Source organism: Lampetra fluviatilis, chromosome 35 (genome assembly GCF_964198595.1).
Source record: "Lampetra fluviatilis chromosome 35, kcLamFluv1.1, whole genome shotgun sequence".
NCBI classification, from domain to species: domain Eukaryota; kingdom Metazoa; phylum Chordata; class Hyperoartia; order Petromyzontiformes; family Petromyzontidae; genus Lampetra; species Lampetra fluviatilis.
Genome location: NC_136309.1, coordinates 6,741,534 through 6,769,346, shown reverse-complemented (window position 1 = coordinate 6,769,346; position 27,813 = coordinate 6,741,534). Strand labels below are relative to the sequence as shown.

Here is a 27,813-nt window from a genome sequence, read left to right as displayed (position 1 = left end):
AGACCCTGGCTGTGTCCCCGCGCGTTTCCTCTGAACCAAGGCACTTCAGAACACGAGGCCTACAGGGTCACACTGACCTCAGCCAGACAAATAAATTATTCTCTGCACACATTTAAATGGATCTGAGCTCAATTTTTTTGTATGCTGGTTCTTGCAACCCCTTTTGACACCCTGCATGCAAACTGTGCCGCCAAAGCTTCCCACTGCTCAAACAATTGGATGGTGGATGCTCATTTCATGTAAACCAGTAGCGGAAATTCCATATGACTATATTGGGGCTCAGAACGATCTATTTAGACAACCACTAATAACTTACCACAAAGTGTGACCTTTATTATCAACCCCGGTTGATGGGCTGAGTCAACCCGCCAGTCGGGAAATAAACTTACAATCTTCGGCTGTACTTCACATGCTTTGACATTAGCACCATCCAATATGTGTTTGTACGAGTACCCCAATATAATTAACATTTGTTCAAGTTAAAATCAATATTGTATTGCATTCAGAACAAATGCTTTTGGGCCAAACTGTATTACAGCAATGTGTACAACTGATTACATACCAATTCAGCATGTGGCAACATCATACATGCATTAAAGTACTAAAAGAGGGAAAATATCAAAATATTCGACTGCAACTGGGAAAATAGTTCCCAAGAGCCTAACAGTTTGTTTAGCATGACCTCACCTCCTTCTTGTGCATTTGTGAAACCGTCTGTTGGTCAAGGAATGTTCCATTTCTTTCATCACCAGCCTGGGGAGTGAAGTCAGTGATACCAGCCGATTCACAGTTGTATAAATGGGCAATGGCACATCAAATAAAACCTTACCTGCACGGCAGTAGTGTACAAGTTTCAGAAGCTTCTCATTTTTGTCGACACAGTGGGCCATCTTTCCAACGATTCAACAGGGTCACCAGAAGGAGAAAAACATGTCTTTCCATGGGACAAATTTGACCTTGTAATGTAAATCAGTGCTACAATAAAGTGTATTGTAATTCTTTCATATGGATGCTCCCGTGCATTACGGAGCATGTTAATGAACTATATACACTGTGTAACAATTTTTTATTGATTTCTTGTTCCTGGGTAGTATGTGTTATTTCCTCATTGCTTATACCTCAAAAGTAGAGAAAATGGCTATTATTCCCCGCAAACTTTGCTTTTGTGACCAGGACAGTGGTATTTAGAAATTTACCTATTTTCCAGAACATTCCAGGTAGATTCAGTGCTGAGCAAACTTGGAGTAACTTCTCGAACATTCTAGAACTTTCCAGTAATATAAATAGTAGAAAAATACAGGGGCCTTAAGCCCGCCAGTTCAGTTTAGTTCCAGCTGCCTAAGTGGATACATATCTGCATTTTTCTGAGATGGCATCAAGAAGCTGCAAGCATCCGACAGACTCATTTTGCTATGTCTGCGGCCAAATTATCAAGACAAGAGCAAAAAATACTTTATGGAAGCATCTGCTAAAATGTGTGAGGCCTACAAGGCATATTTCGGCATGTCTGTCGGGGATCAAGACAAACCCTGGGCACCTCATTTCACCTGCGAGCAATGCAAAAAAAACTCTGGAAGGTAAGATGGACAATTATTTCTCGGAATTTTATGTTATAAAATTTGTTAACAATTTTAAAATGGTAAAAGTTTTTAATTTTAAAATGTTTTACAACTTTCAATGTTATTGGAAAAAAATATATGATATATGAAAAATGTTGCGAGAATCTCTTAAACCTTAGTCATGGGTGAAGTAAATGTATTTTTGTAGGATGGTACAGAGGGGAAAAGAGAGCCATGAAGTTCACTATACCAATAATTTTGTGGGAACCATTGACCACTCAAGCAACTGCTACTTCTGCATGGTGAACCCTTGCAAACGTCACTGGCAAGAATGCACCTGCTATCACGTATCCGGACCTTTCTTCATCCATCGCCCGGGTGCCACACTGCCTTGAGCTCCCCGTACCCACTCCTCCGGAGAGAGAGCAGCCGTCTTTAGAAGAGAGCAGCAAGTCAGAGAGCGAGGAAGAAGTTGTAGATCCAGATGACAATTTCAGAGGTGGAGCTGAGGAGAGAAACCCATACTACCCCAACCAAAAAGACCTCAACGACTTGATCAGAGATCTTGGTCTCACAAAGTCCAATGCCGAGATTTTGACATCTAGGTTCCAGCAGTGGAACTTGTTGGATGAAAGTGTGCAATTCGCAGATCAGAGGAAGCATCACCAACCTTTTTGCAGCTTCTTCACCCGTCAATATGGGCTCTGCTTCTGCCACAATGTGACCAGTCTGTTCGAGGCAATCGAAATCGCCTATAACCAGAATGAGGGGCGCCTCTTCATTGACAGCTCATCCAGGAGCCTCAAAAGCCGTGCTGCTCCATAATGGTAACAAGTACCCGTCTCTTCCCCTGGCTCACTCGGTGTACCTCAAAGAGGATTACAACAGCATCAAGACCTTGCTGGATGCCTTGAATACGGCTGGGAGGTCATCGGAGACTTCAAAATGGTGGCATTCCTGATGGGTCTCCAAGGTGGTTTTACCAAGTTTCCCTGCTATCTTTGCCTTTGGGACAGCAGGGACACCAAGGCGCACTACCACAGGCGGGACTGGCCACAGCGGACCGAGTTCTCTGTGAGGAGGAACACTGTCAAGTGGGAGCCACTGGTGGACCCCCGGAAAATGCTGATGCCACCACTGCACATTAAATTGGGCCTTATGAAACAATTTGTCAGAGCTGTAGATAAGGAGTCGGCAGCCTTAAAGTACCTTCAAGACTTCTTCCCTAAGCTGTCTGAGTCAAAGGTCTTAGCCGGTGTCTTCGTCGGACCACAGATAAAGAAGATCCTGGAGTGCAATGAATTCCCCAAGAAGCTCACTAGTAAGGAGAAAGTGGCTTGGGACAGCTTTGTCGCAGTGCTTCGCGGCTTCCTGGGCAATCACAAGGTCGAAAACTATGTGGAGCTGGTTGAGACTCCAGTGAAGAACTACAGCACAATGGGATGTAGGATGTCCCTCAAAGTCCATATCCTTAATGCTCATCTTGATAAATTCAAGGAGAACATGGGAGCTTACTCGGAGGAGCAAGGCGAGCGCTTCCACCAGGATATACTGGACTTTGAACGCCGCTACCAAGGACAGTAGAATGAGAACATGATGAGAGACTACATTTGGGGGCTGATTCGTGAAAGTGATTTACAGTATAATAGTAAATCTCGAAAAACTACTCACTTCTAAATCTTTGCAGTAATTTTTGTATTACTTTAGTATAAACACATGTCAATTTTGATTCATAAGTAGTTTTTTTCTGACTTTGTGAACGAAAAGACACAAATTTGCCCGTTTTCTCATTGAAAATAGGTAAATTTCAAAATATCACTTTCCTGGTCACAAAAGCAATGTTTTTGGGGAATAATAGCCATTTTCTATCCTTTTTAAGAATAAGCAATTTCAAAATAACACTACCCAGGAACAAAAATTGTGTTACATAGTGAGCTATCAATGATTAAATTACGTGACAGAAGTGGAATTTAAACAAATCAGCTTACAAATGGCAAAAAGGGACGATTAAATCATGAAGTATATAACTGTGCTTTCAATATTCTACCATCAACAATGCCGTGGCATGAAACCTTGATAAATATTGTGTATGTAACAGCAGGCCTATGCACAAATAATATACAACAGCCCAAATATCTCTTGCACTAAAATCATATATTCATCGTATCTACATTTATACTTGACACTGACATTGGAGCAGCATTAAAAAAAAAAGGTTATGATGAATATATAACTGTTCACATTAAAATGGTGTCGGAAGCTATTTTGCAATTGTTCTGCTCCAGAAGTTTTGCTTTGAAGAGGGAACGGCAGGGCCTTGTCCCAGCGGCACGCAGGGCTTGTAAGACCAACACAAAAGGAACGTTATTGCATTCAGGTGAGTTACTACACAGAAGAACAGTGTCCCCCAAGCTGGCTGATTTTATCACCCGATGAAAACCAACGTCAGGCAATCATCCATATCTTTTCATTTTTGCAAAAAAGGCTATAATCATAATATGGAGTAGAGGGGGGGGGGGGAGCTGGGTGTACTTTTGAGCTCGTAACAAGTGGTGCCAGTGTGCGCAGCGAACTCTGAAAAATTAATCATCACATTGTGTCAATCATTGGACAACAGCGGCTCAACTCGACTCCAAAGTATCTTACCCCAAAACGGCTGTCAAGGTCACTGTCATCAGACGAGAGTCCAGTGTGATGGTCCTGTGCAACGAGAGGACGGAGCATTCATCATTCCATCGCCTGCACACGTTGTGCGTGTCAGAGTGCACCCGTTGGAAGCGCACGAGTGAAAATTCCACTGCTCAGGAGTGCTATGTCGTTGCATTGTGTTATTGTAGAGCATGCCAGTGCGTGTTGCAAGCATGCGTATAATTAACCGTGGGCTGTCCTTTTGGTAATGACCGTTTTAATGTGCTGCTGTTTTGCTTAAGTCCTCATATATTGTTCCTTGCTTTGTATTAAATTGTTCTAAATAAGGGACCCCGTGATGTTTTTGATTGGGCTTTCACCTGGCTTCATTATAGTCAACTTAAAATACCTGCACCATGTGGAGAACAGAATGGTGTTGTAGAAGAGAGGGCTGTAAGATAATAGGGCATTGCTGAACTCCCTCACATGTGTTCTATAGTATAATACAGCATCATTAACTCCAAACATGCATCACATCATCATTGTTTTATTCATAAGCTTCCATCCTGTTTCATTGCTTCTGTATATTTTGCTGTTGGGTGACACAAAGGAATTCATTACAATGGGCAGTGTTTGAAAACCTCTCTATTAGTAGAAGTGCATGACACTCCACATCCAATAATGTGCTCTAATGCAATGATGTATATGATCATTCCATTTAAGAATTCCACTTTATGATACTTATAGTATACAATTATATGATATTGCTTTGCGAATGCAGTTATGCCTTAGAATGTTTACTGAGCATTATGATTGTTAATTTGGTTGCGGTTGTTCAAGCAGTGTTTGTATTTAATGACACATTTTCCAAAACGCAAAATCAAGTTGTACGTTAAATAGAAAAATAAAACTATCATAAAAATATCAATCCTGTTCAAAAGACCATGTTCAACAATGTTGTAAGCTTGGCAGAGCTAAGCAATCAATTATAGATAACTGTAGGTAAAAAAATTATATGACCAGCAACTGTGAAATGAAAATGAATCTTTTATCCATGGAGGTCTGTGTGTGAGGTTCAAACGACCAATGGCATGACACTAGAAAGGAACAAAATTAAATTGTGCTCCTTTGAAGAGAGGTCTTTTTGCAACTGCTGTTTTAGTCCACGCTGCATTCCTTGCGTTTTAGAAGTAGAAAGAGCAATAGGCTTCCTTTGATGATATGTCTATCCAAACGTATTAGATTAATACTGTGTTATGAGTTTAAATATTTCTGGGGCACATCCAGCAAAGCTATTACATTTATCTGCCTCAGACTCCCTGGGTTGGGATTTTTTTTTACATTTTACACTGACAGAATTATCATTTCTCTGGCAGAGCACCAGTGAGTTAATAGAAGAAATAATCACCGTCGTTCATAACTTTGGAATTCATTCTGCAAGAGGGAAGTATTCATTGTGCCATAAAACTTTGCTGACATGCGGCATTCACAAGTACGCTTATTTGAAAACACATTTAGCTGATAGACATTCCTTCTAAATGAGCTTAAATTAGAAGTCTACTGTTTGATTTTCAAACCAAAGATAACACCCCCAATTTTACTGTTAATTAGAAGACACTTTAAAATGCAAAGGTTTATACAGCAACACCAACAAAAGGAGTGCGCAGGACTCAAACGCCAAATACAAACCACAAGGCCCTGCCCAGCCATGGACACGTGCAAGGTAAAGGAAGGAAATAAACACTGGATTTGGTCGCTAGGGGTATGGAACTGCGCAGCCCTGTATCAAAGACCCTCATCGGTGTAGCTTTACCGTAATTGGCCCACTTGACTCATAAATCATTACAAACAAAATATCACCACCTGTATCATTATTACAGCACTTCCTCAACTGCTCGGGGTTGTTCTAGGTTCATGAATCCTTGTGTTTGTATAATTTAAAATGCCAAAGCTCATGGAGAAGGAAATTTTGGAACCAGGACTGGATCATTTCAGCATGTGGATTGTGCAGTGGCAGAGATGAATGTCACACAGGCAGTGTGACCCCCCCACCCTGCCCACCCCCACACCAACCCCCCTACTAACCACCCCCGCGCCTTCAAATTAAAAATGAAAGTTTGCCGCTCATGTGCACTGCACTACCTCAATTTTACCGAATAAACCACTGGGATGTAACCCAGGACATAAGTATTCCACACACATCCTGAAAAAGACTCCATATGTGCAGTTTTTCTTCAAAAGCTATTCAACATTCATGCACGGATCAGCTGCCAATTGATATGCCACTTCAGAATAACAGTGAAATCCAGACGTCTAAGAATCGGTGGGCATTGAAATCCTGAGCCGTCGGTACCTCGAAGGGAATGGAGGTGAAAATAATGAAGCTATCATGCATGCGAACCACATACACCATTCTTACCTGAGTCCTCTTGAAGGATCTCTTCAGAACAGGCCCAAGGGTGGCACTTTGCTGCTGCCTGGAAGCTCCCTCATTTTCAGAACTTGTCCTATGGTACAACATATCTTAACATCAGTAGCAGGAATGTGTAGACTAGGGGAGTTAGAAAGAGGTCATGTTTTTTTACATTATTCAATAAACGATGGAGCCAGATGGTGCTAATATTAGGATGCCTGACAGGGGTCAACTTCGCTTGTCATCTTTCTAAGGCTGATAAATTACACTCTTGTGGGAAATCAAGGGTGGTCATCTTATGAAATGACGGAAAGGAAAGTGGAATTTCGCCCCACTGTCTCAGGTCTTTTACTTTCCAGCATTTTCAATAAACAGATCCAAGTAGTCTTCATAATCAACGTTTTTGGGTTAAATCGCGTTATTTATAAATGTGTCGTAACCCCCCACCACCCGACACGGCCAATCAGCAAAAAAGTGTCGCGTTGACAAAAGACAAATAGTTCACTACTTTAGCCCACCGGTGTGTTGAAGCGTGAAACCACAACATTACAAATTTTTGAGTAGGACGTTTCGCTGGTAATTGCATCCAGCATCATCGGGCAATTTTATAAATAACGCGATCTAACCCCCCAAGTAGTCTGTTTTCCTATCACGGCGGTAGTTGCATTCCTGAAGAACACTGCGTTGTGGAAAAATCACGTTATAATAAATAATATATTACAGGGTAAAGTACAGTCCGTAATAGCACGTGAGATGCGTATACAGGCTGAACAAAGAGTGAGGCGAGTGGGTAGCATCAAGAAGCATCCAGCAGCATCCCGCCTGGTGTGATGCTACGCCGAGACAGCTGTACAACCGCTTATTCCGACTCGTGCGACGTAGTTCTGTTCACTCAAACGCGTTGTATCCAATTCGTATCCGTGTCATGAAAAATGTGTTTCCAAATAGATTAATTGCGTTCCGTCCAATTTGCATTATGAAAACACGCGTTAATAGAGAACAGACTGGACTGTAATGGTCTTTAGCAAGCAAATTATGTTACGCATATTGAGAGTTATTGATGCAGTGTTATTCTGTCGAAAAAAAAGATGAAATCAGACCAATGTCTTTCCATATAATAAAAAAACATTTTAGATGATCAGTCTCTATGCCATTTCAACAAATATTTTCTAGACCAATCCTGAACTGGTATTTACTTTGAGTCTTGTCAGCAGCCTGATGAATGTTGAACAAATGCTATTGGGCTATGAAAAAAACTAATTGTAATGTCACTAATAATTGTGGGATAAAAAATAAGCTCATTAAAATATGGAAATACATTATAGTCCATCGGCCTATAAACCATGCGAACATTTGTTTAAGGGGGGGTGAACTGTAGACTGCTAAAAGTCGAAACCAGCATGAAGGTTTGCCTACATTAACACATTCCTGCGGAGGGAGCTGGTAGGAACGTTGGGTTGCTCGGTCAATGGCCAGGGTCAACGGCGGCGTGGTGTATTCCGAAAATATGCCTGACTGTGACGGCGTGCACAAGCCGGCGTGAGTAGGTTAAACGTTGAGTTTTATAAGGGCACCACGGGGTGACCAGCCCCTCCCCACCCAGCCCCACCCCTCCCACCCAGCCCCACCCCTCCCACCCCCTCCCCACCCTCCCCACCCAGCCCCTCCCCACCCAGCCCCTCCTCACCCAGCCCCTCCCCACCCTCCCCACCCAGCCCCTCCCCACCCAGACCCACCCTCCCCACCCAGCCCCTCCCCACCCAGCCCCTCCCTACCCAGCCCCTCCCTGCACGACAGACGGACACAATAATCCCCTGTGGGCTGGTGTAACCAGGAGGTTCCTACCAGTAACAAACCCTGCAGGGTTAAACAACAAAGCAAAATGTTTACAGGCTGATGGCCAATAATGTTATATTTTTTTATCGGAGAGATAAACGTATATCTGTCGACATTTCATCATCGAAAATCCTCGAATAACAGTGAATGAGTTATTTTTATCCAGATTCATCTCCTTTGGGGCTCAAGTTGCCTCTACCCTGAAAAAGAGCATTGCAACTAAACAACCATTGTTAATTTTTCATGACACTTTTTATTACGGTACCATCACTTGTTAGTGTATATGCCCATGATAAAGTGGCACTTTGGACTGCAAGTCATTAACAGTATTATATTTACACGTTATAATTTGGAGCATTGATATGTTCTGCTTTGCTGCTTGTGCAGTACTTCTACTTATTGCTATTGTGTTGTAATCGAATGTTTGTTATTTTAATACAATGCAATACTATTGGATGTACATACCATAGAGTCTAAATGCGACCGAATCTCAGCAAGCCGTATAGAAACAACAGTGAGAAGATATATTTTAAAATTGACAGTCACAGGCAGAGGAATAAGGAAGGTCCCGAGCGTGGACTTGGACAGGGACAGGGAGTCGATGACGTGGATTATTTGGGGAAAGGAATTCCAAACTCCAGGAGCAGCAGAAGCTAAACGGTGACTCCGCACTGAGTGAAACTTGACTGGAGGCTTTGACAGAAAGCCTTGGAAGAGTACGTAGAAGGGAGCAGAGTGAGATGAGAGGGGAGAGGTAGACAGGGGCCAGTCCATGGAGAACCTGTAACTGCTGCACTTGTTTGCTGTGTTATTGCTATTCTATTGGTATGCTATTCTGCTGAACTAAGTACGAACATAAAAGTGAAATATTTTGCTATGAGTGAGGTTTTGGGCCTCAGCTTCTAAATAAATAAAAAACACAAATTGCTCAGATGAAACCAAAATCACTTTAGGAGGGTCATACAGGAGGGTCATAAAATCTCTGTATGACCCTCCAGGTGCTACTTTTTGTACTTTTCACAATTTGTGAAAAAAAAATTGACAGTGTCCATGCGTTTGATCCACATAACATAACTAGCAGTACACACCGATGGGAAATTCTACTTCTGACAATATTCTCTTTTTCGTTTACACGTTCAACTTTGCAAAAGTTAATTTTGTAACAATGTGTGTATGTCGATTTAAAGCTTTCGTGACTGCAGGGATTCATCTTCTTGGTTCTTTCGGTAAAGTCACGTAGAAGGGAAGTAATAAAATAATAGAAATAAAACATAATAAAATAATTCTCACGACGTTTCGGCCACAACGCAAGCAGCCGTCCTCAGGTGAAGACCAGGTCTGTCGGGGAGACAGCGTCTGAATGAAACACCACCACGCTTGGAGCGTATATTTAAGCTTGATATGCAAATTATTTTGACAAGGCGCCCTTCCCCCCTTCCAACCCAGCTTAAATATACGCTCCAAGCGTGGTGGTGTTTCATTCAGACGCTGTCTCCCCGACAGACCTGGTCTTCACCTGAGGATGGCTGCTTGCATTGTGGCCGAAACGTCGTGAGAATTATTTTATTATGTTTTATTTTTATTATTTTATTACTTCCCTTCTACGTGACTTTACCGAAAGAACCAAGAAAATGTGTGTATTGTTAAAATAGTTGTGAATCGATCTTATCACTAGTTGTACTCAACCTACTGCCGGTGAAAAAAAATCTCTCGACATTTGCTGATGACTAGGGGTGTAATGATTCCCCCCCCTCGTGCTTCAGAAAACTGTTGAGGTTAAGGGTCACGGCTCAACTCCAGAGTCGATTGTTTATTTTAACACTGCGGTAAATATAGTGACCTCTAACGCCTGGAAGGGTCACGTGTAACATCACTGCACACAACGTACAAGGATCGAAAAACAAAAGATTATAATTCGCGCATTTCTATGCATGAATGGTGAACTTAGGAATATACTTTAAACGATAAATACCTCTCAACAGCTGCTGTTTTGTTATGTTTATATATTTGCCTCCATTTCACAGCTCCACCTTCAATTTAGTCATGCTCTTTTTCATTTTACCTTTCAGCCACCATTCTATTTTACTGGTATGAAGCCTCAACTGTCACCCCTCATAAAAGTATATTCCACGCACATCAGATTGTTTTCTCAATCATTGCTGTGAAAAAAAGGGTTTTACAATTATTACCATGATTAGGGGAATTTGAAAGTTATTGTCCATATTTCAGACTTGTTAGAAGATAACCTGTCGCGGGCTGACTCTTTGTAGTGGGACACTCACAACCTCCAAGACAGCTCGGATATACTCTGGGGGTCAGAAATGTCTCACAGCAGGTTTGTAATTTGGGCATGACACCAACGCGTTGGTGGTCCATGCTGCACATTCTGTCACAAAAGATCTTACGGCACAGCGGGACATGTGGCATGGCCTGTCACAGAAGATACTGGGCTTATCGTCTGCTCTGAAGGACAGCACTTTCACATGAGCGTCCACTCTACCAATTTGGACGACACAAACCCTCAATCACACCTCAACCAAGGTGTGGGTTGATGCTCAAAATGCACAGTGGGGCTCATATCCAAGCTGGCTGCTGAAAAGTTTAAGGGTCATGGTTTAGGTCCCATCTTCAATTAAAACGCAAGAGAAGAGTGGATGCTGAGGTTGGAGAATTAAAAAAATCACAACCATCATCAAAAGGGATAATGGTTAAAAACTTACAAATGGCATGGATGGCATCTTTATCTCCGAGGCTTACATATGAATGTGAGCACATAAAAACACCAGTTTTGTTGTGACCCAGACATACGGCACTCAGAATACCCAGGGATAGGAAGGCTATATCTGGTTTGGCTCACATTTGGCCTGCATTCCAGTCAAAGTGGACGTACTAAACAAAGAAGTACAGTTTATACATAATGTGATCTTCTTTCCAATAAAATGCATATACTTCACGAAACAACATTTTTGTTTGAAATGTAAATAATTGGCCATTTTATTAGACACCTGAAAACTATTTACCCATAATATCACTCACCACTGATGTTATCTGTGGCTGGAAATCATGCTCATGTCAGCCAGTTTCATAGGGCAAGTGCGTTAACGACCGTGTCACCACTATGCCCTGATCAATGTAACATGAAAACAAATATCCGAATTTATGTTTTATAATCAATAGCAAGCTATTCTAGCTTTATTAATGCTCTCAAGACAAAAACAACGAAAATGCCCTTGCGACAAAGTACATAACTGCTTGATAGTTTATTCTTGAGTGAAGCAGCGTGTCGCTCTTCACACAGTAACCCCCGATCACAGTGTCCCTTTGTAAAGACTACCAGCGCTGGACTCCCTCAGCGCACCCTGGGCGTCACTTAAAGTAAAATGCAGCTTCCTCGCGTTTCATCGGCTCGTGCAGGCAGGCAGCGGTGCCCTTGTCTCTCCGCCGTCTAAGGTTTCTCCCTGGCTTGAAACGGAACCCTTGACCCGAGCGCCGTGCTGGGAGCCGAGCGCCACGCGGCGCGCCGTCCTCGCGCGGGGGAGGAGAACCGCTAAAATTGGGGCGGCCGCTCGCCCGCTCGCCAAGGCTTAAAAGAGCGCGGCAGCGGCAGCCATCGCTTACCGGCGTCGTGGCCCAATTACCAAATGAGCAAAGGCAGCGCCCGTCCATCACCGCTTAATAGGTGCTCCCCGGCAAAGTGTGGTTAACATTCATTGCAGAGTTGCCGGACAAAAAGTGCGTGTTCACGCCAGGCAAGTCAGTGCCCAAAAATGGTGTAACGAAGCGGGCAGATATTCGTGTTGAATAACCAGTGTCATAAGATGTTAGTTAAAATACAAGGAAGAGTGATGTCTTGCTCAAATGAGCACGGAATTGGTGCTCCATCTCCTGTTTACAGTCCTGAGCTCGACATAGCAATTCCATATTCCAATGACGGGGTGAGTCTACAAATGGAACAACCACTGTTGACTTCTCCAAAAAAGTTGTCCTATTTTATCGACCACTGGGGAACGATGTGATGAGTTAACCGCCTACCAGGATTTAGATTTGCAACCTTCTCTATTGCGAGCCACTCACTCTACTGCTGAGCCACCTGGGCCAGATTCAAATGCAAGGAGGGCTTTGATCTGTCTAGGTCAGGGGTCGGCAACCAAAATAACAAGAAGAGCCATTTCTTTCCAATTCGGTACAAAATTCAGTATTTCAAGAGCCGCAATGCATCTGAGTACATACTGTACATACGTACATATCGTCAAGAAGCAGCCCGTAAAGAGCCGCATGCGGCTCCGGAGCCGTAGGTTGCCGACCCCTGGTCTAGGTAAAGGAGTCCTGTTCCACACTGGCCAAGCAGGTTTCAACAGATGCGGGTACTCAGCCTGACTCTACAACAACTGTACTATAACGATATCTACCCACCTCACAGCTTGACAAGGGCAAATGGTTGATAAAGAAACCTGTCTACAACTGTTGTCCTTCAGACAAAAGCAGCAACACTGAATGCTAATGATAAGAAGTCAGCACTTTTCAACATTACATTTACAATGCTGTAATGTGCCAGGAGGCGCTTTGATGTGCACATATATTTATTTTGAAATAAAGCCTAGCGATTTCAGTTTGAAGACAATTTTCCACTGACCCCTGCACCCTTTGCATGCCCCATGCACCTGGAGATCACGTCAACCTGTGAAATCACAGCCAGATGCCAGCTGACCTGTGAGGTCGCTTTACCGTGGGCACAGAAAGCAGTTGGACTTCACAAGATTTACACTTCGTGCGCCTGGCTAATTTTTAACACCTGATGGTGTTGGATCTTTACTGTGTTTAAGTGAAGTCAGCACCTGCAAAGTTAAGAAATACCTACTTTGGTTGCTTTGTCTTTTATAGGCTTACCAACCTCATAAAATATGCTTCTGTTTTGTGAAAGAGGAGAAAAGTAAATGATTGACATTTGTTTCAAAGGGGCCAGTATTATGCCATGGCTTGTGGCTCATAGAATGCATCTTGCTATTTCACTGCATTATTGTTCATTGATTTGCTTCCGAGCTGAATCATGCCCCATGGAAGATTACAATCTTAAGGCGTCATTTCACAAATCCTATTTAAAATTGCTCTTTTTTCAACGCAACCAATCTTTAGTAAAATAACTGGTCGTTAATTTGCACCATATGGCCAAAATCACAGTAATGTACTTAGAAACGATTTTACCATGATTTAGATCAATCATGGTATATATGACTGACTGTGTATTCACAATAACTACTACGTGTACATGTAAGGTACTTGATTTTATCATAATAGTCATCATCATCATCATCATCCACTGTCTATCCACTCTACGCAAAAGACTAAAAATATAACTAACATGCACCCGATTATCAATCCACTGCACGATGAATGCCTCCCCACACTGTGTCGGTCATGGGCGTCAGTTGAACATGCTTCATCACGCTGGGACAGTTGGGAGGGAGTGGGGCTAAGGCCCATGTGTGCTATTACTGCACTTACAACTGATGGTAGTCATATCCAGAAATCAAACTCTGGTCATGAGCTTCACAGCGTAGTGTGATCACCACTGTGCCACCGCTCCGAAAAAAGGCTATATAAATGTATTGTTAAACGCTGAGAATTACAGACAAATTGTGTTATTTTAGTATAAAGGCAGTGCATCTATGTGTATTGTAGATTTGTATTTATTTTAAAAAATTACAATTTTAAATCACTCATTATAATACATCTTAAAATGCCTCCTGAGTTATGTCACAAGTTAAATAATGTACACCACCAAACCTAAAATGTGACGAAATTATAAAGAGTTTTTTGGCATACAAATTTAATTTGTACATGCACCAAAACTCTTAACAGATAAGTACAGGCATTGTGAGAAGCTTACGTCAAGTTTTTGGATCTGAGTAATGTATAACTTATGCAACTTCAGAGAATGCATAAAATGGTGTTCTACGACTCTGTACCAAATAAAATATGTATATTACAAGATAAAAATACTTAAAACAATCAACATCAAAAAGACAATCATTTTATTAAAAGATGTGGGAGCTATGTCAAAAAACATGGTTTCAATGTATTATGTAAATAAATGTGTTGTTATTATTGTATTTATGTGCAATATATCAGATTTCCTAAACAGGTCGAGATGGAAGATTTTTGGTTCTCTGTGAATTACCAGCAGGCCACTGGAAGTAACAACAATTGGGAATTTTAAAGATGAGGCTGAAAAAAAAATCAGAGAGCACATCATTACCAAAATGCCTAAGGTCAGTTTTCACTGGGTCTCATGACCAAGATTATACCATAAATTTTGCCCAAGACCTCTCCTAAAAAAATTGATCCCACCGCACCCATGTCTAACTCAACAGTGAACCAGTCAGAATACTCATCCAGCTGAAGTGGTAAACACCACCTAGCTGTCTCTAACCAGTTCAAAAAGACTAGCTTTGCATTGAGCTCTAAAAACCCCCCAGGCTATTTCTTGCCAAGAAGACACTTTAGAACGGTCTTAAATCATTGCCGGTGATCCACCCCCCCATCCCACCCCCTTCCCCCACCACCTCCCGCACCATCCTGGATTTCAATTCAAACACAGTTTATTGGTTTCCGAGAAATGTGGATGTGTGTGCAACAGCTTGGCGTTTTGGAAGGAACAGTGGAGCGAGTTAAAAATGATGTCGCTCAGGTGGCTGAGAGCCTCAGGGGGTCAAGACACAGGGTTGGCAATTCTGAGATCGTGCAGTGAAGGTGCAGCTCTTTAGAGCAAGCCAAGTACTTGAGTGCAGTGGGTGTGATGACTCCAGCCCAGTCACCAATGACCGTATAAAAACACCCCGCCCTGAAGCGCTCATCTCCCATTCAGGTCTTTATTCAACCAAGCCCACTATTCCTACAGTGAATAACGTAAATAATTACGACCTCTTTGTGGGAAGTCAAAAGTCGTCATGCTCTGGATAGGCTGGTCCCTGCCATTCTAAAATGGAAAATCCACCATTTTTTCAGGGCCACAAATGGTGATAGGCACCACCCAAGACTCTTTTCAGCAGAAATATATGTTTTGTCTTATTAGGCCTGTCACTTAAAAACACGACTAGTGCTTACCAGACTATTACGCAGCAAAAATAGATACTTAACACCTTTGGGGAATTATCAAACATATTGAAAAGTCAGAGTAGCCTATGTCTCAATGTAGAGTTGATCTTTTATTATGATAAATTAACTAAGAAAACACATGAGACTTTTGCAAAAACTGGGAATAAAATAAACAAATTAAATTATTTTGAATACTTGCTGGCATGTGAACATAGCACGGATGGTCTCTATATTTACAGACATCCCAGTGCAATTTGTGCACTAGAACATACTTCAGTAACTGCACAAGAATATTAACCTGGTGCATAATTTTGGATGAAAAATAAAACTAATTAAACTTAGTGTTGCTCCTGTAGAATATTTGCTTACATGGGATCACAAACGTAAGCTGGCTTGGGCAGGATTATGTCGCGAAAAAGAATCATGGCCGATGGTGAAGAATAATTATAGAGTGGCAGCCAAAAAATGGAAAGTGTCTGAGATTACATCCACGGAGGGAGGAGACGGAGTGATGAAATCAGCTCATGTGCAGGTACTATGTGGATTAATATATCACAGAATCATGAGAGATGGCTGCAGCTTCGGGAGACCTTCATTCAGCAGTGGCTTGACCTTAATTGATGATTCCACATCATGGGTATGTCCATACACATTTAGAGTCATCAAAGTACAAGTTATGAACTAGCGCAGCCAATGCAATAATCATATCCCCTTGTGCGTCATTTTGATGCTGGTATAAAAAAAAACAAGAATTGCACTGCTGTGCGATTCATTCCTAAGTGACAGAAACCCCCCTTTATGTAAAGATGCATCGAGTGTGTGCATATGTTTGTACAGGTCTCATTTGCCATGTTGGTACATTTTTCTGACATATTTTTCATTACATAAACAGCTGCCTGGAACACTACCCCAATGCCCTTCAAGGCATAATAAGAAACATATTTAGGAACACACTCTGAAGGAGCGAACAAATACAATAATAGCTTAATAATCACCTGGGCACAAACATAGCTCGTGTTTTTTGGTTTAATCCCTCTCTGGAAACACAACAATTTATACATGACCGGTTTCTTTTCTCATCACAAAACTGCTTCGATCAAAAAGTACTACTACCATACTTCTTTGCAGATCAATTCAGACGTTTAAACCTCAATATACTCAATAATATTAAGCGTATAGATATGGATACAATTATCAAAATAAAACATTTGTAAAAAAATATTTCCCGATAATTGTGCATACTCATACATTCCACATCCTGCAACTTAAAAGTCACAGCACGTTGCGGATACAACGTGAATTCAGGAACAGTTCAGTACCAGTAGAAGCCACTAGAAGTGCCAATGGCACTTGTGCATTCAAAAAACACTCACTAATGTGTGCTAAATGAGCGACACCAAACATGTCATAATGTCCTACTGGGTCTGCTTGATATTATTTATTGCTCTGTCTGATTTCTAAAGTATTTACGCGAGTTAAAACTGCATGAAGACATCCGTCTGGTTAAATGATAGCAGAGTGTTATCATATGGTACGCCACTGCTAAAAGAATGGGCGAGACATGCCACAAGTGTGATGTGACAACACGGAAATGGGCCGCACTGCTTAGAAAATGAAACAGTGCCATCAATAAACCAAAGCACCAAAGTAAAATAACTCTATTATTACTAATTGTTTCTAGATTTAAATTGTGACCTACAATATTTCTATGGTTAGGTTTGGATTAAAAACATATGCTGAGTTTGCTGTATCTTGGGTTTATTGTCTGTGCTACACAAATGAACAAATGCAATACAATGTGTACTATTTAAAAGCCATTTATATTAAGTGCATTTGATAGCGAATTATTGCATACTACTGCAAAGGACTCTTAAGTAAACATGCAGTTGATAATTTTATGTTTTAACCCTGCTTTTTTTGGAGCAACCTTTTATGAGGTTCTGCTGCCCTCTGCTGACACAGGAGGCCAGAAGCAACTGAAATGTTGAATTATGTGGTGATACAGTACTGTATACTGTATTGGCAGTGGTGGTTTGCCATTATAGAGTTTTTTTTGGGTTAGATCGCGTAAATATATAAATGTGGTCGCGAAAGCCTACGTGTTAAAGTGGTGGTTTTGTTTGCTATACTGGTTTTTTTTAACTTGCTGCTTTAAATCTTGACTTAAAGCTTTCGTGACTTTAGGAATTCACATTCTTTCGGTGTGTTAAAACATCGCCGCTGGGAAGACAAAGGTGGCCGGGCGTGGTGCTGGCCACCCACCCCCTCATGTACCGTGCCGGCCTTCATAGGTGCTCGCTAACAGCACTTGCCCCAACAGTCTGTTCAGGCTATACGGGGGATCTTTGTCTTTGTACAGCTGTGTGGACTGTTCAAATCAAATGGAAATGTTTTGAGATGGGGGTTGGACTCGGCTCACCATCATTCCACCGAAAGACCCAAATAATATCAATTGCTGCTTTAACTATTGTTCTTGTTTAATATCGCAATCACTTTCATATTTAATTTTAAACACATGTTTTGATTAAAAAAAAAGTTTCAATGGAAATGTTTCTATATATTGTAGACAAAAAGGTTGTCTTTTCTAAGTTATCAGTTTAATTACTTTCATTGATATCTATTCCAATATACAGAGTGGTTTTGGTGTGTGGTTATGCCACCTATGAATGCTGTGCAGAATATGTTGTAGTGATGAGTCTACGAGTAAATTACAGCATTTCATGTAGAATTCATACATTTTCTCTCTGAATATTGTGAAGCTGCTCAAAACTGCGTATCATTGCATAATCAATCACTACAGTTACAGCATTCTCACTTTGCCATGCAAATAAGTTAACATGTCAGTTATTTAGATATTTCCTTTAAATATTCATCACACATTCCCCCTGTGAGTCAAAGCTCAACACAAAGAGACATTCATAATTCAGCGCTGCAATTTGTGAGTGTTTGACTGCTGACGGCAAGTGCGTTCCGCTAACCTGTGACGACTGCGCGTTGAATCGAAGGAGAGGTGCAGACGCGAGCGTTCGTCCTCTTTCAGCGAACATTTGGAGGTCTCCTCTGGTGCGTCAAGCGCGCCCGTGACCCAGTCCGGGGGTTCCCGGCTCGCCACAATGTCCTCCAGGGGTTCGTCAAAGTAGATGGCCTGCAAGGCATGCGACACATTCGTAAGTTCAATGAAAGCAGCGGTCAGCGCAGGATATTATGAATGAATCGGCTTTCCGTTGATCACCTGAAAGTAGATAACATTCACGTGCATGCTACTGCAGTGAGCACTAAGCTTTGTAACAAAGTGTTAGCCTATGATTCGTAAAGCGGTAAGGGACTACCAAAAGTAGTGATGTGAAGGAAGTAAAAGAGTGCGAATAAGTGCACCCAATTCAGTCCTGAAGCTCCCAGTATGTGCACCGAATCATCAGAAACCATGCCGAACAACACGCAGTACAACCTAAAAACACATCGGAGAGCTATGGAGCATAATCGTGAAAGCCTATGCAGGCAGAATGCACCATGTAAGTCGGCAGCGTCTTGAGGGGCCCCGTGTCAGGCCTGTGAGTGAAGGGCTCCTCCAGCACACTCCGGCGCAACATGTGCAGCAGCAGACGTGCGTAGTCATTGCGGTTCTTGCGGCTTGAGGTGCCCAGGGCTCCACTGCGAGCTACCGGCGGCTCACAGAGCTTCTTGATCCACAGCGCGCAGCGTTGCCGATCTGTGGACAATGCGCCAGCAACAGTTACATTCTACAACTCACAATCAACGTCTGCAGAATCCTTATCCAGTGTGGAATGATTTATCTCTCCTCCAGTAAATCACTGAATGGTCAAAAATGAGGTTCACGATTCTACCCAAGAATTCATTTTAAAAAATCCCCCATTTTTACTATTATATTTGTATTGATTGTTTGTCATTCATTCAATATCATTTTGGAAATTTAGTTTGCTGCATTGAATTTGCATATGATCGTCATACATTGTAAATGATCTATTCATAAACACATGATTATAAATATTTTTCCCATATAGCCTAGAATTTTTTACATTTCCACATCACCATTCGGCATGTGAGAGTTTATAAAACTAACTTATCTTTTATTTCTGCCATAATCAACTCATTTGTCAACAGCATCAATGGCATAAAATCAACTGAAATAAAAGGACTTCATGTGAAGCAGTGGCATTTATGGACGGATTAATTTGAAAATAACATCCTAGGAGCACTTTCCTGAGGTAAAATCCATGTTATAAAGATGTAAAATTTCTAAATTCTAGCATAACACAAAGGATTGGTCATTATTGGAAAAGTCTGACTGTGAGTGCTGTTGAGCAAGCTTTGATGAGCACATTCTAAAACAAGATGAAAAACTCCTTGAATGCTTAAGGATACAGAGCAAAATACGAGTGAAGTTCACGTGAATTTTGAGAAAAGTATACCCAGTGTGACCAAACACATTATGGGATCAGCTAAGAAAAAAAAATACCTTATGTCATGCCATTAACATCTTACACTACAATGTTAAATGTGTATTCAAACACTTACACTGTCTGGCGTCTTAAGTGGCTATAGTCTCTTGAAAAGTGCAGTAAGATGGGTTTTTATAAATCTATATCTATGAGTGTCCTTCTGGAAAAGCTTGGTTGTTTATTCATTGGCGTATATTGCCCCTCTTGAAAAACTCTACCAGGATACATAACATATTTCATAGCAGCGTTTTGCTCTGTAGTGTGTTATTAAAAAACAAAAGAACAAGGGAAACTCTCAATCCACACTGAACACTCACGACTTCCCACAAAAGTGGTACCTATTGTATACACCCCAAAGCAATAATACGACTGCACCAACCGAGATATGAGCTTGCAGTATTCTGATTGCAGGGCAGGCAGCAGCGCCACGGTGGCAAGATGTCAACTACCTCGCCTGGTCGTGGGTTCCATCCCAACCCCGACCCTGACGCCTGTATATTATTGTTTGCATGTTCTCCTGGTGGTCACATGGATTTTTCTCTGGGTCTTCCGGTTTCCCCCTCCACCTTTAGAAACATGCCTTTCGATTATTTGGCTGCTAGAAATGTCCACGTGATAAGCCACTTGGTTGAGCTATCATTTGTGGTTAGGTCGCTTCTGAAAAAGAGCTGTATAGGCTGAGTGGGCCTGACCAGGCAAAATAAATAACAGTACTCCAACTACAACACAACTTCCCGTAAATGTTTATGATTTCATGGAGCAAATAAGACACCCCCCCTCCCGCGAGATTGGGTGCACAATACTTTTTGGTTCTTTCGGTAAAGCCACGTAGGTAGAAAAATAAAAATTGGGTGCACAATGGTCATTACCAGACTTGTGTGGAAGCTTGAGCACAAAGGGCTTCATATCAACAAGAAAATGATCGAAGTCTCCATCCAGTTTCTCACAGGCATCCTCGTGGCTCTCCATCTGCACACACGTTGCATCGAGAAATCACATTCAGAATGTTATATTATATGGAGAGTAAAAACTGTCACGCAACTTTGGCAATATTGTACTGTCCTAGCAACTTGCACGTCTGAAAGCAGATTGTATAGTTCCAGATGGTCTCATGATGAAGCTGCTGTGACTACAAAACAACAATTATCATTTAAAACTCCATCGATCAAAACTGCAATTTCCAAACTCTTAACATTTTACTTTGCGGGGATGGGTTACACATCCAGTGTTCGTGATCCTTGTAGACCTGAGCAGGTATACTGGAGAGAGGGGTACGCATCAACACAATCGAGTACTCGGCGAGAGATGAAATAAAATGTCGATTTGAAGTTTTCGTGACTGCAGGGATCCATACTCTTTGGTTCTTTCGGTAAAGTGACGTAGGTATAAAATAAAATTAATTAAATCACGACGTTTCGATTGCAACACAAGCAGCAATCATCATTACCACGGCAACTCTCTCACCCACTTCAGCAAAAAAATAAATCTTGCTGTGGTTTTCCCACCTGATGATGATTGCTTGTGCTGCAATCGAAACGTCACGATTTAATTTATGATCATATTATATTTTATACCTACGTGACTTTTACCGAAATAACCGAAGAGTATGAAAAAATATGTGTTCCCTTTACCAGCCCGTCTTCACCAGTGTGCAGTACAGTACTGTATGTTTAAACAAAATCCTCCTAAATGACCGACTCACCGGAATTGTGAAAACATAATACCGCTCTCTTAAAATATATACTAATTGTATGGTGCCATTAAGACGTGACATGTGCCAGCGTTGTATTTATTGAGCAACAATGTTGTTTCACTAAACCGCTCCCTCGAAAGTAAATGTATTCATCTTCTTGGTTCTTTCGGTAAAGTCACGTAGAAGGGAAGTAATACAATAATAAAAATAAAACAATAAAATAATTCTCACGACGTTTCGGCCACAACGCCTTCTCGACAGACCTGCTCTCCACCTGAAGACGGTTGCTTGCGTTGTGGCCGAAACGTCGTGAGAATTATTTTATTATGTTTTATTTTTATTATTGTATTACTTCCCTTCTACGTGACTTTACCGAAAGAACCAAGAAGATGAATCCCTGCAGTCACGAAAGCTTTAAATCGAAAAGTAAATGTATTGTTTTATTTTACTGACCTGGAATGGGGGTGACGGTGGTGGTGTTGGGTGCGGCTTCGTGGATGAATCGACCGTGGCGGGGATTCGAAAACTCACGCCCTTGTACTCGTGAATCCGTGCTGCTCAACAGATGCGAAGTTATCTTTAATCAACACTGAAGAGGCCAGAGGATATACGATCATCGAGTAATAAGGGACAATATAATAACGTGTTGACTTACGAGTGGGCGACAAACACAATGGGCATATCCCTGAGGGTAAACAACAGGTGGGGCTTCGAAATTACGTCACTTATCGTCTAGATATTTATTTTTTCAAAATCCCGGTTGCTAAGCGCAGGCCGCAAAGGTCCAACACGCCAAGCGGCCAGCAATGAACAGCATCTAATTCGAGATTTGAAGTTTTCGTGACTGCAATTATTCATACTCTTTGTTTTTTTCGGTAAAGTTTATATAAATTAAATCACGACGTTTCGGAGGCAACACAAGCTTCCGTGTTGCCTCTGAAACGTCATGATTTAAATAATTAGGTTTTTTCGGTAAAGTCACGTAGGTAAAAAATTAAAATTAATAAAAGTACATTTTTTACCTACGTGACTTTACCGAAAAAACCTAAGAATATGAATCCTTGCAGTCACGAAAGCTTCAAATCTAGAAGTCATGATTTAATTTATTTTAATTTATTTACATTTTTTACCTACGTGACTTTACCGAAAAAACCGAAGAGAATGAACAGCACCAATCGAGGTTTTAATAAGAGTTCCTGAAATCCGTCTCTTGAATTGAGCACCGTACTGTATAATATATAAACTATATACGTTTGTGTGCGTTGAGTTTGTTGTCCTCACGCACCTCCGATTAGTACGGTTGGCTACGTACGGTGCGAAAAAAGTTCCACATACAGTACATAAGAAATGGGGGATATATAATATTAGAGGAAATTCCCAAGCTAAGCTGTGTGAGGGTAACACAGTAGTTTCATGATCAGACTGTAGTGTAACAATAACGGTGTTATTCGATGTTGCGCCGTTAAACTTAAAGAGTTAAAACGCCACAGGGCCTAGGCCACAGCGGCGTGCAACTCAACTCCGCCGCTAAAATCACATCACATCACTTCGCAACGTTCAATAAAACAACACACCACAACGTTAGTATTCAAGACATGAGTGCAGCCGTAACTTCACTCACCGCATATATACGCTGGAGTATCTCTGTAACAAACAAACAAAACTAACTTACAATGTTTACAAATCAACTACCAACACAAAACAACCCACGCGCTTTATTTCCGTCAAATCCGTCATTCAAACTTCCTTGCTTTTCCCGGCATGCCTATCGCGGCCAGGCAGATGGTGATTGGGTACAAGCGGAGGGAGGGGGGGGCGTGTGAAGCCGTTGCCATGGAGACGCGGCACGCCGTTGCCGCGGTAACAGGTCGCCAAGGGTCCTCTATGTGGGGGGGGGAGGACGGGGGGTTGCTATGGTAACGGGGTCGCGACCCCCCCCCCCAACCTTGCCCCCACCTACTTGGGCGACCACGCAAACCTTTAAGAGAGATCACGTGGCTCCAGGCAGACGCCTCGGTCTCTGTGGCGCAATCGGTTAGCGCGTTCGGCTGTTAACCGAAAGGTTGGTGGTTCGAGCCCACCCAGGGACGCGAGCTTATTTTGTTAAACATTTGTCACTGCAGTAATTATATAACAGGGCGGCAATTCGTAGGTGAAAGTATCTCTTGGTTTTAGGTTATATTTGCAATGACCTGACTATTGATGATTGTGTTGTGCAGATGTATATACGCGTTCTATGGTATGTGTGGCGCCGCCTATGGAGACTTGTTGACACTGACACAATAGCGAGGCAGCAACTTAAACACAATTTCGATTACAATTAAAATACACAAGGTAAAAACAATTCAGAGTAAACGTTTAAGACTGAGCGACGTAATATTACAACACACAATGTACGGAGTTCAATTATCCCAAAGAATAATGCAACAGAAATAAGCCGACAGTATCCCTCTCTCCAGGTAAAAGAAATATTAAAATATTTATTACACAATCCATCAGCACCACGGCCGTCTGGGAGTGCATAATTTCAGCAACATTGGTTTAAGATAAGAAAACTCTGGACCAAAGTAAATGCGATGGATTGCAGGCAATATTGCGATAATAAATTACAGAATGTCCAATGCCCTCTTCTTAGCCTTACCAGATTTCTCTCAAGGGCATATGATATGTTGCTTAAAATTCAGTGACATTCACCCTTAGTTCCCAGTAATTTATAATGAAAACTAAAGTATGTATCACCATTGGAACCTTTGCCAGTAGCAAAATATGATAATTGGTTTTTTACCCTTTTATCTGGCAACAAAATCGACACCTTTTCCAATGGTGCAAATGCTTACCCCGAGCTCTCATACTCTGATGGTGCAATGTCTTGGAGTTGTGCGCCTTTTGGCGTCATCTGGTCCAACACCATGTGAGACTGGGCTCTAAAAAAAGCTGTTTCGGGTGTGGACCAATCAATTTCAAGGACAGTGCATACATTATCAGAGTTGTGGTTTTTGTTTGCATTCCGACCGCAGGTGTCAGTTTTGTTGCCAGATAAAAGGGTAAAAAACCAATTATCATAAAGTATGTATGTTGAACTTTTGTCGCACTGTCCATAATCAACCGTGTTAATCGCAGGTGCATGAGAACAACAAAGGCGTGATGCCACTAAGCATACCGTTGTTGCTTAGTTGCATAATATTATACAACGAAAAAAAGTTCACCTTGAAAATGTCAAAAGCTCCTAGTAGATATAAAATATAACTACAAACACTCATGTATTTACAATGCATACTTGTATTCCAAGGACTGTAGTTACACGTACATTTAACTCCTGGAATTACACGCAAAGATACATTTATCTTGGCATACCACGCTGGTACGAGTCACGATGGCCATCTCTGGCATCGTGTAAATAACGAGGCATCTATATTTGCACGATCTCACCCAAAATATAACTTTATTATGGACACCTCAATCCAGCAAGAGGGAATGCAATGCCACTGTTGGCTGGTCCACCGATGCCCTCCCTACTCGCTGCTCAGGACCCGCTCCCTATAGAGGACCGGGTTCCACAGAACTAAATGGGGAACGGAGACACCCTCTAAAAACACTGGTCTACAGCCAAAATGCTTCCGAAATAAATGTCGTCCAACTTTACTAATTCTGGGCCACTGAGACTGAAAATGATGCTTACAATTGTTTATTGGCTCTAGTTTTCAAGATATGCTACTTAGTCAGTATATACGACCCTTCACTTGGGAATGGCGGAGGATAAGTGAGTTGTAAAGGGAAGGGATCTAAATTTAAACCAGAAATGACTAAAATACATGTTTGACTGGATCTTTGAATAAATCTATGACTGGGTTTGGACAGGACTTGCTTTTTGAACAAAACAATGAATGATGCAATCTGAACCTGGTATTGCATCATACACCATATGAATTGCATCATGTTATTCCTAGAAGTCATGATGATGCAATCATAACTAGGCTTATGTCCCTCTGCTGAACAAATTGCCCTATATCAGCTCTAGAAATCATACAGTGTTGTGCTCTCTTATTCTGTTTAGCAGCTTTCCGCCTCTAGCCACGGACCAAGATATAGGATGGGTCCATCTCACACCATCCCCTGATCAACACCACCAGAAGAAAGTCTGGCAGTAACAAAGACAAAGACCCCTCATATAGCCTTTACAGACTGTTCGGGTAAGTGCTGTAAGCGAGCACCTATGAAGGCTGGCACGGTACACGAGGGGGTGTGTGGCCAGCACCACGCCCGATTGCCTTTGTCTCCCCAGTGGGGATGTCATTTGAGGCTGAGTCGACCTCGGGGGATGCCCAGGACCGGTTCAGATACTCGTCACTGGTGTTGGTCGTGGGCGGGAATCAAACTAACCGCTACACAACAACCAATCACTACGGTGAAATCACCATAACGCTTCTGCACTTTGAAACCACTTCAAGTGTTAAGAGCTCGTTGACAGGTCGGGTGAGATGACCAACAGATAGATGCACTACACAGTACTTGTGTCCCCACTGTGCTAACTTGCAGCGTTTAATCCAACCGGAACTTCGCTCATACAAGAAAGATAAAATCAAGAATCGTTTTAAATCATGCATTGTCAAAATGTATCCTCCATTTGTGAAAATGCACGCCAGAAATTCACCCGTATCTCACGTGGATTTCATAACGAAAGTGGCTTTTTTTTCAGAAATGCGTATTTAATAGACGGTTATACTGGTAGGAACGAAGTGGACCAGACCACCAATAGATTATATCGTCCGTCCGTCCGCGTTTGTCCGTCAGTCCGCGTTTGTCCGTCCGTCCGTCCGTGTATCAACATCGCCCCCTACTGCAAACACTTGGCATGACCCTGTCCGACAAGATGGCCGCCCGCTCCCCCTGCGATGTGAATTAAACAAGATGGCCGTCGCTTCCGCGCATCACGGCAAAACTTTAAACTTCGCTTCAAAATTACTTTACTGAAACGCAGCACGTTTATTTAAAAAATTACTTTACTGAAACGCAGCACGTTTTTTTTACACAGAGACAAGAAACATTTATTAACACAGAGACGAGATACATTTAATCGCCTTATTTGTGCACGAAAAGCACGGCGCGAGGCCTAGTGCGGCAGGCTTCGCGAGGCCTAGTGCGGCAGGCTTATTAACACAGAGATGAAACGCAGCACGTTTATTTAAAAAAAAATTACTTTACTGAAACGCAGCACGTTTTTATAACACAGAGACAAGAAACAATTATTAACACAGAGACGAGATACATTTAATCGCCTTATTTGTGCACGAAAAGCACGGCGCGAGGCCTAGTGCGGCAGGCTTCGCGAGGCCTAGTGCGGCAGGCTTATTAAAACAGAGATGAAACGCAGCACGTTTATTTTAAAAAAAATTACTTTACTGAAACGCAGCACGTTTTTTTTAACACAGAGACAAGAAACATTTATTAACACAGAGACGAGATACATTTAATCGCCTTATTTGTGCACGAAAAGCACGGCGCGAGGCCTAGTGCGGCAGGCTTCGCGGGGCCTAGTGCGGGAGGCTTATTAACACAGAGATGAAACGCAGCACGTTTATTGTTGTTGTTGTGCATATTGGCAGTGGTGCCTGACTCGGCTGAATCTGCAGCCCGGCAGCGGCAGAGCAGAGGCAGCGAGAGGCCTCGTCGCTGCTGCTATTCACTCGCTTATAGTTCTACCGTGTTCACTACATCTCTGTCGTGTTCACTACATCTGCTGTGTTCACTACATGTCTGCCGTGTTCACTATCATCTCTATATCTCTGTCGTGTTCACTATCATCTCTACATCTCTGTCGTGTTCACTACATCTGCTGTGTTCACTACATCTCTGCCGTGTTCACTATCATCTCTACATCTCTGTCGTGTTCACTATCATCTCTACATCTCTGTCGTGTTCACTACATCTCTGTCGTGTTCACTATCATCTCTACATCTCTGTCGTGTTCACTACATCTCTGCCGTGTTCACCACATCTCTGTCGTGTTCACCACATCTCTGCCGTGTTCACCACATCTCTGCCGTGTTCACCACATCTCTGTCGTGTTCACTACATCGTATTCACACGCAAGTATTTCTACTTGTGCTGCAATCTTTGATTATTTAGCTG

The 27,813-nt window shown here is 42.0% G+C and overlaps 1 protein-coding gene and 1 non-coding gene across 2 annotated transcripts in view; one reads left to right on the top strand and one right to left on the bottom strand.

The window, feature by feature from the left end:
• Positions 1-22,224, bottom strand: part of LOC144944588 (centrosomal protein of 112 kDa-like) — a 219,240-nt gene extending 197,016 nt beyond the window's left edge. The window contains exons 1-7 of the mRNA XM_078872873.1: positions 22,138-22,224; positions 20,861-20,960; positions 19,041-19,240; positions 18,510-18,676; positions 6,607-6,694; positions 4,206-4,259; positions 688-753 (exon numbers count right to left, since the gene is read on the bottom strand). Of these exons, the coding sequence (XP_078728999.1) occupies positions 688-753; positions 4,206-4,259; positions 6,607-6,694; positions 18,510-18,676; positions 19,041-19,240; positions 20,861-20,960 (675 nt within the window). The 5' untranslated portion in view covers positions 22,138-22,224. The remainder of the gene's footprint in view (positions 1-687; positions 754-4,205; positions 4,260-6,606; positions 6,695-18,509; positions 18,677-19,040; positions 19,241-20,860; positions 20,961-22,137) is intronic.
• Positions 22,225-23,700: 1,476 nt separating this feature from the next.
• On the top strand, positions 23,701-23,774 carry TRNAN-GUU (transfer RNA asparagine (anticodon GUU)). The gene has a single exon. It is a non-coding gene; the product is annotated as a tRNA-Asn (tRNA).
• Positions 23,775-27,813: the final 4,039 nt, after the last annotated feature.